General features: G+C 37.1%; 1 protein-coding gene across 5 annotated transcripts in view; it reads left to right on the forward strand.

The window, feature by feature from the left end:
• Nucleotides 1-356: 356 nt before the first annotated feature.
• ADAMTS20 (ADAM metallopeptidase with thrombospondin type 1 motif 20) overlaps nucleotides 357-16,578 on the forward strand; it is a 97,332-nt gene continuing 81,110 nt past the window's right edge. For all 5 annotated transcript variants that reach the window (XR_003400378.1, XM_026868133.1, XM_026868134.1 and 2 more), the window contains exons 1-2: nucleotides 357-510; nucleotides 13,037-13,199. Coding sequence is in view for 4 of the 5 variants with exons in the window: in XM_026868133.1 (XP_026723934.1) it covers nucleotides 481-510; nucleotides 13,037-13,199 (193 nt within the window). In the remaining variant the exon portion in view is untranslated. The remainder of the gene's footprint in view (nucleotides 511-13,036; nucleotides 13,200-16,578) is intronic.

Below are 16,578 nucleotides of genomic sequence, written 5' to 3' on the forward strand. Positions count from 1 at the left end.
GGCCGGGCGTGCCGGAGCCAGGCCCCCCGCTCCGTTCCTGTCACCGGAGCCCAGGCTAGCGCAAGGAGTGCCGTGCCGTGCCGTGCCAGCAGCCGCTTGGGTGCGAGGGAGTGTCCCGGCTGTGCTGTCGAGTCAGGATGAACCTCTTGCTTTCTGTTGCCAGAGACCTTCGTGAAGCAGCTCGCTTCCTATGAAATCATCACACCTGTCCGAGTGAATGAATTTGGCGAAGCGTTCCCTCGCACGCATCACTTCAGCAGGAGGAAAAGGAGCTTGGAGGCACCGCTGGAGCTCAGTGCTTTCCGAACACATTACCAGCTCAGTGCATACGGGCAGATCTTCCAGCTCAACCTGAGTGCTGATGCGGGTTTCGTTGCTGCTCAGTATGCTGTGGAGCACGTAGGGGCCCCGCAGAAGCAGTCCTCCCCTGATTTGCGCCACTGTTTCTACCGTGGGCATGTCAATGCACAGGAGGCGCACATGGCTGTCTTCAGCATCTGTGGTGGCTTGGTAAGCATGTTGGTTACTGCCTCGTGTCTCCATTCATATTCCTCTCCTCCCTCAGAGAAATGTAGTGGGATGCCTTTGCCGCAGAGCTGAGCTGGAAATTCTCGGGCATTGTTCCAAGCAGTTGGTCATGAAATGTCTTGTCATCGGCAGTTTGCAGTCATGATGATACTTTTTTGGTGGGATATACAAATGCTGCTTTCAGAGGATCTATTGCTGGCCTGTAATAGAATTGGTTGATGTAACTTCTCACACAAGAGCATTATAATGGAGGAAAAAACATGCCTCGGAAACACCGTAAGCTATTGTTTTGATAAAATGATGCTGTTACTTGGCATCAGTTATGTGTTTGTAACTTTATAGATACTATGTGGCTATGAGTATGGAATAATGGTGCTTGAGAAGAACTCATATTGGTATTTTTCTTCCTCTGCTTTCAGCAATGCTGTAGAGGTGTGTCATGTTCTATTAGGTGTGCAGCAGTAATCGCTGTTCTGTTAAAAGTGAATGGGAAGCTTACTACTAACTTAAGCAGGAGTGTGTCTATAGAACAATGCTTGAGAACTGAATTGAGTAAAGAAATCAAAACTCTACCAGTTCTATACTTATCCCTTGATAGCAATCCTTATGTCTTCCAAAGTGATAAGGAAGTAGTAGTATCAAACAGTAGTCTATCAAAACAGTTGTACTGTGTTGTTAAGTTTTATAGTTTTGTGTCTAGAAACAAGATGACTGATACCTAGTGCTGTGGCACATCACTATTTATTGAAATGCTTAGAATAAGTGTGCGATGTGCACACTGTAAAAATACAATGTTGTAAATGTTACTGTGAATTTAAACTGAGGTTGTCCCATTTTTTTTTTGCAGTCACTCAGGAAAGGCGCAAGACTTGTTTTTGGGAACTGAAAAAATCCAACTTTTTATTCTAGTCTCTTTCTAATAGCCTATAGAAAATAGTTGGCTGTATGCATTCAGGAGGATGTAATGCGTATTAAAAGAAGGTGATACACAGGATGGAAAAGAGGATCGGAAATAATTTGTACTTGAGAGAGACATTTCTCTTGTGCTTATTTTTGGATATATGCCACCTTGTCTTTGGGTTGAGGTCTGTAGACTTAGGCTAGGCCTTGGAAAGAAATGGAGAAGCAAGCTTTTGAAAACAGGAATTCTGTATTCATCAGTTTTGCCTATATATCTTGCTTCACAAACAGCTGTCATTGGTCCTTGTCTGCATTATCCAAAACCCAACTCAAACCTATAGCAAACACCATAGTATGTTGCACTAACAATGGGAGTGGGAGAGAAAGAATCACAAATATGGTGGGTTTTTTCATAGTAGATGCTCATATACCATGACATTAAGAATAGTGTCATAATTTATACACAATAAATGAGAAGCTTTAAAACCTTTTTTTATATAACTTTTGTTGCCTGTTTTAATTCTGACCCTGAAAACCTTCACTTTTCCTTACTTGAAGGGGCCATGTGCACTAAAAATATTTTCTGAAAAATGTGTACCTATTGCACTTAGTTGTCTCAACTACCTATTATTGGCAGTTCTCAAATTCTTCAACACGAGATCCTCTTCTCTGTAATAATTTGAATGTCTTGCTTCTCTCTCTTTCTCCCCTCTCCACAAGTGCCTTTAAACCGAGCCCTTGCCTCTTTTAGTGACCTTGTGAACTTTCACTGCAGCTTCCAGTAGACTTAATCTTCTCAGTCATTGCCTGGCTGACACAGTGCCTCCTCTGAGCAGAGCCCTGCATGAGTGCTGGTACACTTTTTGTGGGACATACCTATAGCTCCCCAGGGAGGGTTTGTCTGGGGACGAAGAGGCAGTCACAGCCAGCTGGTTGCTTATATCTGTACAGAGTGTCCTCCGACCTGATTCAGAGCCTTCAGCCTAATGTTGTTCTTCATCCTCATGGATTCAAAGTAAATGTTACACTCTTCATGTGACTGCCAGGGGAGACAACTGTTTTGAAGCTGAAAGGAGGGATGTAGAGGCCAGATGGAACTTTTCTGTGAGATCTCATTCTTCTTGGATGCATTTGATGCTCCCAGGTGGGGCTACCCTCAGTAGTTTGTAAAAAAATTTTTTTTTCTCCAGGTTTTTAAAATTTCGTAGCTTTGTGCATTCAACAAATGTACCTGCAGAAGTAAGTCAGTCAGTTATTGCTCTTATTGAACAGTACCATGCTTCATGAATATGTGCAAAGATTTAAGTGGGACTGCTGCTGAGGTAAGATACTATTTATTGTGAGTGAGACAGTAGAAACCAGTCTAGTGACTCGATAGCCTTGTATTATATTTAAGTGAAAGCCTTTCTCTTTGTAGGATCCATTTTCCTCAGTGCTGAACTTGAGTTTGATGTATGGAAATTAAAATAGAAGAGATTGCTTTGAACTATTTGGTTTAATTTTTATCTTCCAGATTTGCATATATGAGGCAATTGCTGTAGAGCAAGGCTGTAAAAGCTAGGGAGGAAACAAGGACTTGGGCTTAGATAAAAAGGTGCAGGAAATTTAACAATGGAATTTTAAAAATTGCTCTGAAGGTGTGCCTGAGTGATCTGAAGTTAAACCAGATATCTGCATTCACTTTATCCTGTAGGCATCTATCCCCAGGCTCTGCACTGCCTTCATTCACAGCTTCACTCCTGCTTGCGAAGTTCCTTCTTTTTTAAATTCCTGAGTGTGTTCTCCCCTTCAAGCTTTGCTTTCCCTTTCACCCGCAGTTAAGCCTTTCCCTGAGTGTGCCAAGAGCATGTACAACCCAGACTACCCATGGAGCATTGCTTAATGGCTCCTGACACTCTGTATGCAGTTTTGTCATGTTACATTTCAGAGCATGCCCTGGGTTTGGGGATGCAAATGGCAAAGAGAGGTTAGAAGGTCAGCAGGGAGTCTGTAGTAATTGCAAGGGGGGAGTGTGTAATTAGGGAAGCTTGAGATGCTGTCAAAGGCAGAAGGTCATTTGGAGTGATGGCCTAGGTGCCTAGCTGAACATCTGATCACATACAGGCATATTTCTTGCATCTTTAGAGTAATTTTTGAAATTTCATACTTTTATTTTACATTATTTTCATAAGTTCTATATCTTTTTTACTTTTACTGCATTAGTCAATTATAACTTCCTACAAACATTGGAAACAAGATTTGCTGAGGATGTCCCTGGATGCATGTAGACTAAACAGGCCTCTCAAATGTTATCCAGAAAGCAAAATCAGAGTTTAAAAAAAAATTAAAAAAATTAACTTTCAATATCATTGGCTTACAAGTTTACTGACAAACATGAGCAAATACCAGTGAATAAAGTATCTTAAAATGAGGGTGCTATCACCATTTGTAACTAGAATAAGCCTGCAATTCCTAGGAGCTCCCTGTCTGAAGAAAGGAGCTTTACTTTTATTTTTTAAATCCTGAATAAATGCTGTAAAAACAGTTTGTTTAGTCCTTTGAGAAGCCTGGTATTCTTTCTTGGAAGTCAGGAATGTGTTGACTGATACTGATGATAGTTAAAATCGGGTTTTGTGAGCTAGGAGAACGTCTAAATGCTAAAGGTACTTTATGTGACTAGTAAGAGAGGGAAAGGTAAGGGAGGAAGCATACATCTCTTTGGGTGTACAGTCTCTGGTGTATAGAGCAACTTCACATGCTCACTGACTGGCAGAAGTTAGGAGTAGGAAAGTATATGTGAACCTTTTTATGCATGGATTCACTAGCTACCAGGTTTCTGCAGTCCCCGAAGGCAGGACTGCTTTGGTAGAATTTAGCTTCCTAGGGAGCTCAAGAAAGCCCCTTGGTAACACTCCTTTACTGCACATCGAGCTTACTTTTGTCTAGAGAATGGCAGGAATATGAACTGAAGTGTGAATCTTCAGAATTTCTTCTAGAAGAGGTTGTGTTTAGTTTTTTATTAATATGGGTCAGTGGATCACTTTTCTGAGAGATTGTTGAAAACAATTCTGTCTGCTACTGTGGATGAGTGCAGTGGTTCCTTTTAAGGAAAAGTAGGCAGTCCCGGAATTATCTTAATGAAATGTAATTTTTAGTTTGGTTTAAAAAAAACAAAAACCAAAAAACCTGAAAACCAAAACCCAAACAAACAAAAATAAAAACAGAAAACAAAACCTGAAACAAACCCCAAAACCAAACTTGCCAGAAGCTAGTGCTAGCATAGCCAGCATCTAGTTTCTTGTGGAGATCTAGTGCAGGTAACAGACTCCAGCTATTTGCTCCCCACTTTTCTGCTGGTTAGTGCTAATAACTTCAGTGACTTAAACTACATTGGTAAAGAAAGCTTTACACTTGCAAATGGAGGATCCGCTTACCTTGACCTAACTTAATGCTTTCACTTATGAGCTGTCACTTAAGAGAACTTACCTTCTAAATCTGAAAGGTGGATTAGTTTTCAACATTCAAGTTGCATTTGTAAACCTATGAGCATCCATAAGCCACACACTAGTTTTTATAGATTTTTATCTTAAGAGATTCCATCATAAGCTAGGAAAAAATCATATTGTCAACTCAAGGCAATCAATTCTTGTTTGAACAAACTAAGTCTTACTGTTGCTGACTGGCTGATGTGATGACTTCCACTTAATAGTTCTGGTTTCACTTGTATTGGTGTACAAGATGAGACTCCAACCCAGAATCTCTGCAACAGAACAGTCAAAAATTTCAGTGCTTCCATTACCACCCTGTGCGTTTGTTCTGTCTCACCAGCACAAAATGGTTTCAAGTACAAGGACTGACTTTGCAAGTAAAAGATAAAATTTTCTTTCTTTTTGGCTGTTGTTTTTATAGCTAAACAGAACAAAAAAGAATCAGGAAGTATCTTCTCTACATTGAAAAGATCTAGATAAAGATTTTTGTACTTGGGTGCTTCATTTGTATTTTTCGTTTGATTTTTCTCTTTGCTACTTTCTTCTTTGATTACTTATTCTTTTGCTCTTGACTTTACAATTTTTATCTCATTTACTTTGGTTTATTTTCCTGTTAGCTTTTTCTTACTATGTAGTCTCACAAGCAGGACCAGTTCTTAAAATCTTACTACTTCTGTGACACTTGATCTAGCATTTTTCAACATTTTAATGACTGCAGCTGCCTGAAGTCTTCCTAGTCTTGCTCTGCTAGTCACAGAATTAATGGCATATATCTTTTTACTATTGCTATCTCGTATCTTTGTAGCTTTGTTTTTCTACATATAGACACTAGATGTCTTTCACATACATCGGAGAGTGGACCTTAACACTTGAATTTACTTGAACATGATCCTGTATCCCAGAGTCAATTTCTGCCTGCCTGCCTTGACAAAATCACTATTCATCACACAATTTGTTATAAAATAGTAAGACAGCTTAGGTTGACCCTGCAGATGTTACAAAACCCCTGAAATATCCCCAGTACATGTTCCCCAAGCTCTTTACATCTCTGCTTTTCCTGAACATAATTCCACAGATGCTATACTTTTTCATATGTGGACCAGCACAAATCAGCAGACACAGGTGGTAATTGCAATTGTAAACTGAGAAAGTACATGGCGTTGTGAATTGTACAGCTGAAGGTCTGCCACAGAAAATGTCTGTTGGAAGCAGTAGGGTCTGAGTATGTGTCTACCTTTTCACCAGTAATTCTGCATGAATTGTCCTTTAAACAGACTGGGATGTGCCTAATAATATTTTATGTCAAGGATGCTCAGACACTGCTGGCCTGCCTTTTGTCCACATCCTGTGTCTGGTAGCCTTCTTCCCTGATGCCTGCTTGAGCACATTCTGTTTGCTAGATACATTGTTCTGATTTCTGCAGCCCATCCCGAACTGTTGCCTTTATAGGACATCTACAGTCTCTTTTTTATCATTTTAGGTTTATGCAGGACAGGTGAATTTGCTGGAAAGCTGTGGACAGCCACATGAGATTGGATCTATATATATATGTATATATATATATATATGTGTGTGTGTGTGTGTGTATATATAAGCAAGTTCATCGGTGAGCTAAATTACTGAAATGGTGTGCAAAACAGCTTTTTTTTTTTGTTTTGTTTTGTTTTGTTTTAAGTTAATGCTTCCAGCCCCAGGTGGCAGTCATAACTTAACCATCATGGATCACAGGAAACTTTGTACACTCGGGGAATAGATGGGCTTCTCACATGAGATAATGTATCTACAATAGTCTCAGTTACCATTATGTTTCAGATGTACCCTAGAAAATGGCAAGATTATGGTAGTAAAAGTCAGATACTGTGAGAACAGGTGATACCTTCAGGGTGTACACACTGACAAAAGTATTCAAGGTAACTTACTGGGTGGCTGACTAAAACGTGAACATCTAGCCATACCTTGCATGTACTTGAATGATAACTGCCTGATGGCGCACATGAGTGAAAGGGCTAGGGAGCTATTTGTCTCCGAGTGAGAGAAAAAGGTGGTTCTGCATGCATGTCAAAGCTCTTTAAACAGAGATAAGTAGCAAAAGTAAATTTCCTTGACATTTACTGATACAGACAAGATTGTGTGATGAAGTTTCCTCCAAGATTAAGTGTATGGATCCCCTAGGTCTGTGTTGTGTGGGAATACTTAGTTTGATGGTAATTTATTTATATGCTGAAAAGAAAGTCTCTAAAAATAAAAAATCAAAGCAAACAACCCCCCTCCCTCTTAAAAAAAAAACCCACCCAAACAAAAACCCAACCCTTTTTAGGTGTATATATAAACTTTGTTTCACCAGTTACCAACAGGTATTGCAGAATAGCTGCTTTTCCATAATGAAATCTCCATGTATATATGAAAAAAGCTGTTGTGCATAATTTTTGACTTGTCTAGCTTGTTCACTGTGAATTATATATAAAGGTAAAAATAAAAAAAATAGCCTCTCTCTTTCTTCCACTCCAGTGAATCTTGTTAATTGCCATGAAGCCTGCTCTTTCCAGCTGTCTTTGAGATCCTTACTGTAACTGTCTCTCAAGTTGTCTGCTATTTAGCTAGTCTGTTGTTGTTATGAATTGTATTTAGAAATTCCTGGAATACCATTTTACCAGGCTTCAGCCAGAATTTCTTGCCTAGAATAGCCTTACAAAGGGTTCAGGGTACCTAGTGCCAGGTTTTACACTTCCTTCAAGAATATTCTTTCCCCTGTGTGATATGTAAAAGGGAAATACCGTATTTTATTTCTGGGGGGTACATGTTCCTGAACAAAAGTAACTTGGCAGTAAGGACACTGGATCCAGATCAGGTGTGAACATACAAATGTAAACATACAAATAGATAGGGTTCCTTTAGGAATTTACACAGAATTTAAATTCCAATCTTGATTTATATAGTTTTACTTAACCAGTGATTAGGTGTATTTCCAGACTGGGACACTTTGGAGCATAGATTGATGCCTCATCAGTTCTGTTCAAGGTGTGATAACAATCTATGATGTTAAGATTTCATCAGCAGAATCTCTAAGGAAAGGTAGTTAGAACATAGTAAAATTTATAATGAAAGATTTTTTTTCTCCCTATAAAAAGCTTTTAGCATTTTATTCTATTTCTCTCTAAGAACTTCAAATATAATGTTGCTTTCTATCACTTCTAAAAGTATGTTCCACGTGAAGATACTTACTCATTCCCAGGTATTTCTTCACAGCTGCTTAGCTGGTGTATTGTTACTGTATTACTATTTTCTTATTTGTATTAGAGCTGCTCTAGTTTTAATTGAAACAGTAGCTTGCAACCACTACCTCTTGTGTTTCTAGCTGAATTATCTTCTAGTAGAAATACTTTTTCCAGGTGTTGGCAGTGTACCATGATCAGGTAACCTCTAATACCTTTTTCTTTAGTGAACTAATCAAGCTGTGCTTCTTAAGTCTTCCAATATAAAACATTGTAACAGTGGAGCACGAAGAAAAAGGTGAAGGGCTTCTCACATGATTGAGAAAAGCTTTGAATTAACACAAGGGTGAGGGAGAGGAGGGGAGATGGTGAAGAGAATAATATAAAAGGAAGGGATTTTGTAATTTACTTTGACCATGAAAGTACTCTTGGTGTAAACTACGTGCAGGTTTTTGAGTTTAAGAAGCTGTACCATGAGGGTATGAAAAATACTTGAGCATAGGAGTGGAGCTTACCTGGGAGGGAGTCTGCCAGTTTAGAGTCATGTTTTCCAGAACTTCAGTTGTTCTTTTAGCATTTTTCTGAAACCTTTCCAATTCTGCTGTTGGACATATTAAGATTAATTCCGCATTTCTGAAACCTGCTACATATCCCTTATGTTTTCCATGTGTTCGACAAAGTTGCTGTTATACACAAGGATGTAATTTGTATGTGGTGCATACTTTAACCATAACTTCTGCAATATTTATTTCTACTACTCTTGGAGTAGAGCAAATACACTGATTAAGACTATACAGTTTTAAGCTGCTAAGACATACCATATATAGTGAGTAGCTGTGTTGATCCATTGAACTTTGATATAATATAAAGTGTCTAACTCATCCAGAGTATTTTAAATCCAAGAAATAAATTATCTTTCACATGTGGGTTTTCTCATAAATGTCCTGAAATCTATGCATATGCATAGTACTGGGTAGCACTCCTTTTTTGGACCAATTATTTATGATGTGCAAGAGACTGTTTTCAATTTTGTTCTCTGCTTCTACTGAAGAGATACTTTAAATGTTCTTTTACCTCTTTATCTGAGAACAGAAATAGAATGTTTCGGGCAGATTTCTTGTTGTATGATTTGAGAGGCATCTGTAGATGATAAGTAAATCCAGTTCATTTCTGATTTCATTTCCTGCAAATGCTTGGGCTCCTGTTTCAGCAACCTGCCTCTGTACATCTAAGTGAAGTGACTGTGTTAGTTGGTTTTACAAAAAGTATTTTTCATTTGGATCTCACATCCTTCTTCCTGCAGTAATGGCTCCATTTATATCAGCAGAGTCTGTCACCAGATTAAGTATCACTTTCATGAATGAAGGACTGTAAAACAGACAGTGTAGCTAAGCGACTGAATTTTTATCAACATATGTGTTAGGAAAATGGAGATAACCATGTGTAGCTAATCAAAATCCATCTTTAGTCTTTGTAGAGAATTTAAAGGATTGGAATTGGTGGCTTCAAGCTCAATGCCTAGGTTGGGTTTTAAATGACAAATATCATATACTCTTCTTAAGGTAGAGCACTGTTTACATCTCTTATCCTTTGCTTTTTCTCACATAAAATATAATGAATTCTTCTCAACTTGGGTAGGGGATGTGAACAAAATTTATTGTAGGCTACTGGTGGGAGATCTTCCTAATTAGTCAATGGTAATAATTACTTGCGTATCTGTACATTGTTGAATCTCCAGTCTTAAGGACACTGTTGTGCCTTCTTTGTTTTAAATCAGAAGATTAATACAAAAGGTAAGAATAATTCTGAGGTCATAAAATATTATAAAATATTATGTATTATATAGGATTTCTGTCCTAATGTTTTGGGCTATAAGTTTATGGTGTGTTTTCTATTTTCTTCCAAATAATGAAAGAGATTTCATTCTGCTTTCTAGGTAATTTCTCTTAATTGATTACTGTGAAGACGAGCACAGTTACTGCTATTTCTGGGTATCTTTTAAAAGAGAGAGAATTGCCTGATTTTTTTTTTTTTTTTTTTTTTTTTTTTTTTTTTTTTTTTTTTTTTCCTCCCTAGATGTCTTCAGTATGTCTTTTCAGCACAGGATTCTGGATTTCAGTTAAGATACATGTATCAGTTCTGATTGAGATAGTTAGACTACAGAGAAGTGAAAGTTGAGCTGAAGATGTTGCCAGGCATTTTATATTGTGTGTTAATTGTTAGGCTCAGCTTGATGTGCAGGCTTTGGAGCACCACTCCGAGTTGCTTTGGTGGACTGGTTTTACGGCAAGCTCGTGATGATATGAAGTTACTTTTTTTTTTCCGGGAAAAATGGTTATCAATTCCAGGTGACCCTAACTATTTCAGTTGAAAAAATATCTTTCTTTGATAGGATTTTTAACTGCACAGAGAAGCTGGTGCACAGTGTACCTGATTTCCATTGCTAGTGCTTAGACAAAGAAGTGTGAGAAACACATCTAGAGGAAGGGCAAGGCAGGAATACCTCTTTAGGTATTAATACCTAATACCTAGGTAGAGTACCAGCAATCCTAGATTGACTTTGAGCAGTCATGATGCTTCATGTTGACTTTTCCAAATCCACCAGATAAGATAATGTGTGCATAAATATGGTTTTGGATTCCTAGATAGACAACCAAGTGCTGCCAGAGGAAAAATCCTGAGTATGGGGTCAGGAGGTGCCTTGACTCACTCCAAAACATGTATCAGTGATTTTATTTTTTTTTTTTTTGAGTGTGAAATGGTAGAAAAATATAGTCTTGTTCTTATAGTTCATCTTTTCCAGTGGAAGTCTGATATTCTGGAAGATGTTTAGTTTAAAATGTAGCACAAACTCTTTCCTTATTAGTTCTCATAATCAGTATGTCTGTTGTAGCTGAAACCATTTCTTTGTAAAATCTGAAAGTCTGTTAGTTGGAAAAGCCATTGAAGAAAGAAAACCAGAATATCTGCTCTAGCTATTAGGAATAGGAAGGGAGTGAAATGTATGTGTGGAATAAAGCAGTAGCAGTAAAGGTTTTGCTTAAATCTAAAATAACATTTAAAATGTCTATCTAGAAATAGGTTTTATGTAATGTCAGGAGGAAAGAATTAACTAGCATGTTAGTGTTCCAAATAGTACAGGGTCAAATTTATCATGTTTTGCTACTTGGGACTTTAATAATTTATATAATAAACATCCACATGAATTTTAGCATCAGTTCTTGCTGCTCTGTCCCCACGTGACAGGCTGCTAGGCTGCTCTTGTCTGCCCCTGTCATTTTGCCCAGAAGGTTGCACCTACTTAGGACTAACTGACAAGCTGTGGCATATCTGTTTTCATGAGGCCCTTTCCAGGGAGGCACATGGCATTCTCAGTATGCTTCATCTGCTGTCCTCTGCAAATCATATGCCCTGGAAACACTGAATGTGAGAAGGCTGAACTGAATGTATAAACGATCCAATATGAAAACTACTTGCAAAGAATTTAAATGAAACTGAGGGGAAAAAGTATTTAACTCTATCTTGCAGAAAAAGTCTTGAAAGGAAAATACTAATTATCTGGGTGTTTTCTTATTCCGCAACAAAGGCGATGCAGAGGATCCAACCACAGTGGGTTTACAATAACTGTAATTTTGGATGATACCTATGCTATGCATCAGGCAAGATTACAGTTAGTCTGACATATGCCTGAAGCCTAACAGACTTTTAAACCCAGCAAATTGATAACTCCCAGAAGGATCCTGAAGTTAAGGGGTTATTATCATTTTGGTACAATACCCTGGACACTAAGATAGTCCACAGTAGATTTTAAGACTATTTGGAGGCTGATTGAAAAAAAAAAAAAAACAACAAACCCAGACTATTCTCACTTTCCTTCTTGTGTATCTTGCTCTGCCATTCTCTTTATAACTTTGAGTTTCAAGGTTTACATCGACACTTAATCTATATAATATGATTTAAGAGATTATGACTATTCTCTTGTTGGTCAACATGTCTCCCTAATATGGCAAAACAGCTAACAGGATGCAGTGCACCTGCTCACTCTATCTGCTTAATTGGCTGAAGTGAGGAAGTTGCCAAAAACTCTGAAAATAATTTGATTAAATTCTTACATGGTTTCCTCCTCATGGTCTCCTGAAATAAGGTACTTGAGCCATAGGAAACTATGAATTTAGTTAGAAGTGCAGTGAGAAAGAAGAGATTCTGTTTTAAGATTTCATAGTTGAAGGGATTATGGAGCAAGAGGGTGGGGGGAAAAGAGCTTAATTTTTGTTCTTTTTCTTTGTTTATGTGCCAGTGCTTTTGTTAGTAATCAAGTTCGTTTGGTTTCCATTACATAGTTACCCATGTGTGTCTCCTATAGAGTGGGGGGAAAAATATAAAGGAGAAAAACACATTAATGAAACTTTGAATTCCTGGAACTTGTTTCAAAGTCTTTAAAATGAATATCAGGTTAACACTGTTTCTAATCTATAGGCAAAATAGTATTTTTCTTCTGAAATTATATATAAATTGTGTAAAGGAAAGAAGGCAACAAATCAGTCTAGAATTTGGACAACGCTCAAATGCAAAATTTCTTGATGGCCCCTTTGCACAGTTCCCAACTGGTCCTGCTTGCTTATGCCTAGATTCTCTTTACTTTTATAATCTCCTTTGCTTCATTAACTCTGTGTAGTGATTACCTATGATACATTGTTAATGCACAAGGTAGTCTATTATGAGTTATTCTGGTGGGACAAGTCTCTGAAAGAAAACTTCTATTTACTTTACCTTCAACCTTCCATCTCCAGCTTCCACTGAAGTTTCTGCTGTCTCATGTTGCAAATTTACTTCCATTAATTCCAAAATATTATCATAAATATTTAAATTAAAATTTTTATATCAGTATTTTTTAGTGGAAAATAAATCAATTACTTCTCTTACTTTCAGATGGGCACCTTTAAGGCACATGATGGTGAATATTTTTTAGAACCTCTGATGAAAGCGGATGGAGGTGAACATGAAGATGAGCATAACAAACCACATCTTATATACAGGCATGAAGAACTTAAAAAAAAGTATCAGAAATCCCATAAACCTTGTGAAGTTTCAGGTATAGTCATACTTTAAATTTCAATGTGACTTTTTCAAATGTCAGATGTTTTTTTAAAAAAAAGATTTAATTTCTGTAAATAATATTTATCTCCAGATTGTTCCATTAGAACCTACACATTTCTTTCATGTAGGCTTGGCAGACATTTCTTTTTCTGTCTGTCAGTGGCTAATTCAAATGTAGGACAAAATGTGCATGTAAAAAGACCCTAAAGTTCATGATATTGGAAGAACTTCTCTGTGGGTTTACTTTTACACCTATGTTGTCCCATATGTAAACATTTAAAGAGTAAATCCACAGGAGTTATTGCTTAGATTCACAAAAAATAACAAACATTTCAAGTTTAACAGATAATACAGGACATCTGTCTTCCTTAATAATGGAAGCATCTAATATTACCTGTTAATACAGACTTTTGTCCTTATGAATGTTTTAATTATTCATGCTACATATTCATAATATTTCGTTTTATTTAAAAAGAAGGAAGGTAGTTTACAAGCATGCTATTAGAATGTGACAAGTAAATGGTTGTACTCAGCTTCACAGTATATAGGTAAATTATTAAGCAGAGTAACTCATGAGCGAGAAAGTATGCAGTGAAAGTGACTATGAACGGCAAATAAAGCTTTATTAATAGCATGAAGAAGTGAGTAGAAAGCACTGTGCTTTAAACTAACATGTTTTTTAGTGAGGCAGAAAACTTTCAGTAGTTGTTTTTCATAGTTATGCATGCATCTTTGTAGTTGGAAAGTAGTATGATGTGAGAGGCACCTGCAGCTACAAAGTACAAAACCTAGACAAAAGAGTGGGATTAGAAAGGATTTATTTGAAATTGTAGGTGTCCATAGACTCATTCTAAACACTGAGTTACCATCTGCTTTGGGATATAATGATGTGGAAACCTTTGAAGATCCTGCCTGAGCAATGCACTTCTTAACCTTTACTATTATTCTAGTACCACTTAAAAAATATTTTTCATTGTGTTGGAAACATTTTTTTTTTTAAGCCTATTAACATCAATGCTTTTGTTTTGATTTTGGTAGAAGCATATGGGCTTCGTTTATTTGGCTTCAAAGCAAGCACAAATGGGTGGAGATTCACAATAGGAGAAAGCAGCTTATATTTGGTACAGCTTGGCATTCAGAAACATCCTGTCTAATTAAAATTCTACACCTTTCATGAGATTAGAATTTGTATTTATGCATTTTTGAATGTACTTGCACTTCAGGAACGTTTAAGCAAGACTGAGTACCTAAATATGACTGTCTAAAGAAAAGGAAAATAATAACATTTCAACTTCAGTTTCTTAAGGGATATCTGTATGTTTGAAAATGTAAATTGCGAAAATAATGGTGCAGCTTGGGTGGCTAGTGTCTTCAATTTTAGTAAATTCTTAAAGCATATTTTATACTCAGAAACAATAGTTGAGAATTCTGCTTTTCTGTAGATACAAAGGCCAGAAAGCAGCCATTATGATCATCTTACATTCAGCAAATTCTAGTGAAAGGTATTTCTTTAGCTCTATTTTAGGAAGCTGATGCTATCTATTTCTTGATTGTCATTGAAGAACAAGGCGTTAGTACTTTGAAAATCAAGCAAATGTTGTTATTCCTGATTCTTTTTTTAATGATGAGTAATAGGCACTGAATCAAAGTAGAGGTCTTTCAATTTGTTGTGTGGTTTGTTTTTTGTTTTTTTTTTTTTACTGTGTTGTGTATGAGAATTCTAGGAATATAAGTAATCTAGTGTTAGGAAAAAGACTCCAAGCATTAAGAATATGGTCATTTCCCTGCTTTTCAATTATTGGAGTAACTACAAAAGATTGTGAGTCAGGGATTCCTGTAACTTTTGGGGGAGTGAGGTTGCAGAAATGTTAATGGAGAAAAAACATGTGTTATATTTCTGTCCTTCTAAAGAAGAGATTTGTCTCCTTCAATGCTAGTCTTGCCTGGTTGTTCATATCCTTCCTTCAAGGAGGAACAGAATATATCTAGCAATACTTGTGATCATGAGTTTCTCTAGCAAGTGAACCTTGACAGGTTCACTTGATAAGATAAGAAGAGGCATAGCATTCAGTACATCTTTTGAGTTTGAAATTAGACCACGATAGTTACTTCTAAAAATGTCTAATCTTTTCCTCATTTTGTAGTGGTTTCTTCTAAACTAACTTGCTGATGAAAAATTAATTGGAAACCCTGGTACAAGCCTTACTCAAGTCAGGATAGGGCATCTGCTGCACTTCCTCTGTCCATAAATCCTGTTTCCTTAACACAGGGAAGCTCATCTGAGTTTACCACAACATTTTTGATAAATAGGATAGCTATTACTCATCCACTTGTTGATTTCTGATGTTTATGAACAAAATTAATTTGACTTGTTCTTGTATTGGATTTGTCTTGACTGGTCCATAAGTCAGGTTGTTTTTAAACTCCCATTTTATATGTAGATGCTGTTTCCCATTTTGCCGGTACTCTGAAATCTCAGATATCTTCTCTGACCTAGTAAAGATAATGTGCACATGAGATTGCTTCAGCCAGTCCTCTTCAGTACATCAAACTTGGTCAGTCTGAACACATCTAATATACATAGGTACTCACGAACAAGATCCTTTTCAAATGCAGTCCCCAAATTCTCCCTTTATTATTGTTAGTGCTGATAGTTTTTGCAATTATTATAGCTATATTTTGTGACTGACTTTGAGACAATTACTTAGCAAACTTTTAGGTGCTTGCTGTTGTCCTTATATTTTTGTTTCTGGCTGTATTGTGCTCTAACTTTAAAGAGGACAGATTACTGACATGTCAATTCCTCTCAAGTTGAGGGTGACAGAGTTGGGATATCTGAATTCTTGAGTCAGTGCTGTAGTCACTAAGTTATTAGAATAAAAGGATTAGGAGACATATCATTTGGCAGCTACTTTTTAAGAGGAAATCCAGCTTCCAGAAAGAAGTGGAGGTTTGTTCTGAGGGAGCTGAAATGCCTAGTTAGGACCTTAAATTATGGAGAGTAGTGAGAATTCATGTATGTGTCTCAGTTAAGTATTTTTATGTGGGCTATTGCTAAGGTGACTCCCTAATCAATGCATGGTTTTATGTATCAGGCATCAGAAGCCTCTGGTGGCTGGACTATACAGCCTAATTGGAAGTATTACAGTACTTAGTTTGGAGGTATCTGAATAGGTTCTGTATTTCCTTTAGAACCTGATTCTACATAATGAATATTAACAAAGCTGTCAAGGAGGTCACTGAAGGCTTTTGTGTCCTTGCTTATGAAGGAAACTGTATTTATATAAATATAATGCTATATAAATAAAGTCAATAGACTTGAATTAAGCACTCAGACCTAGTCTTTGGCTCTGTTGGTGTCAGAGGTTTGTGTG

The sequence above is a fragment of the Athene cunicularia genome (genome assembly GCF_003259725.1).
Source record: "Athene cunicularia isolate RWA chromosome 1 unlocalized genomic scaffold, athCun1 chr1_part2, whole genome shotgun sequence".
In the NCBI taxonomy this organism is placed as follows: Eukaryota; Metazoa; Chordata; class Aves; order Strigiformes; family Strigidae; genus Athene; species Athene cunicularia.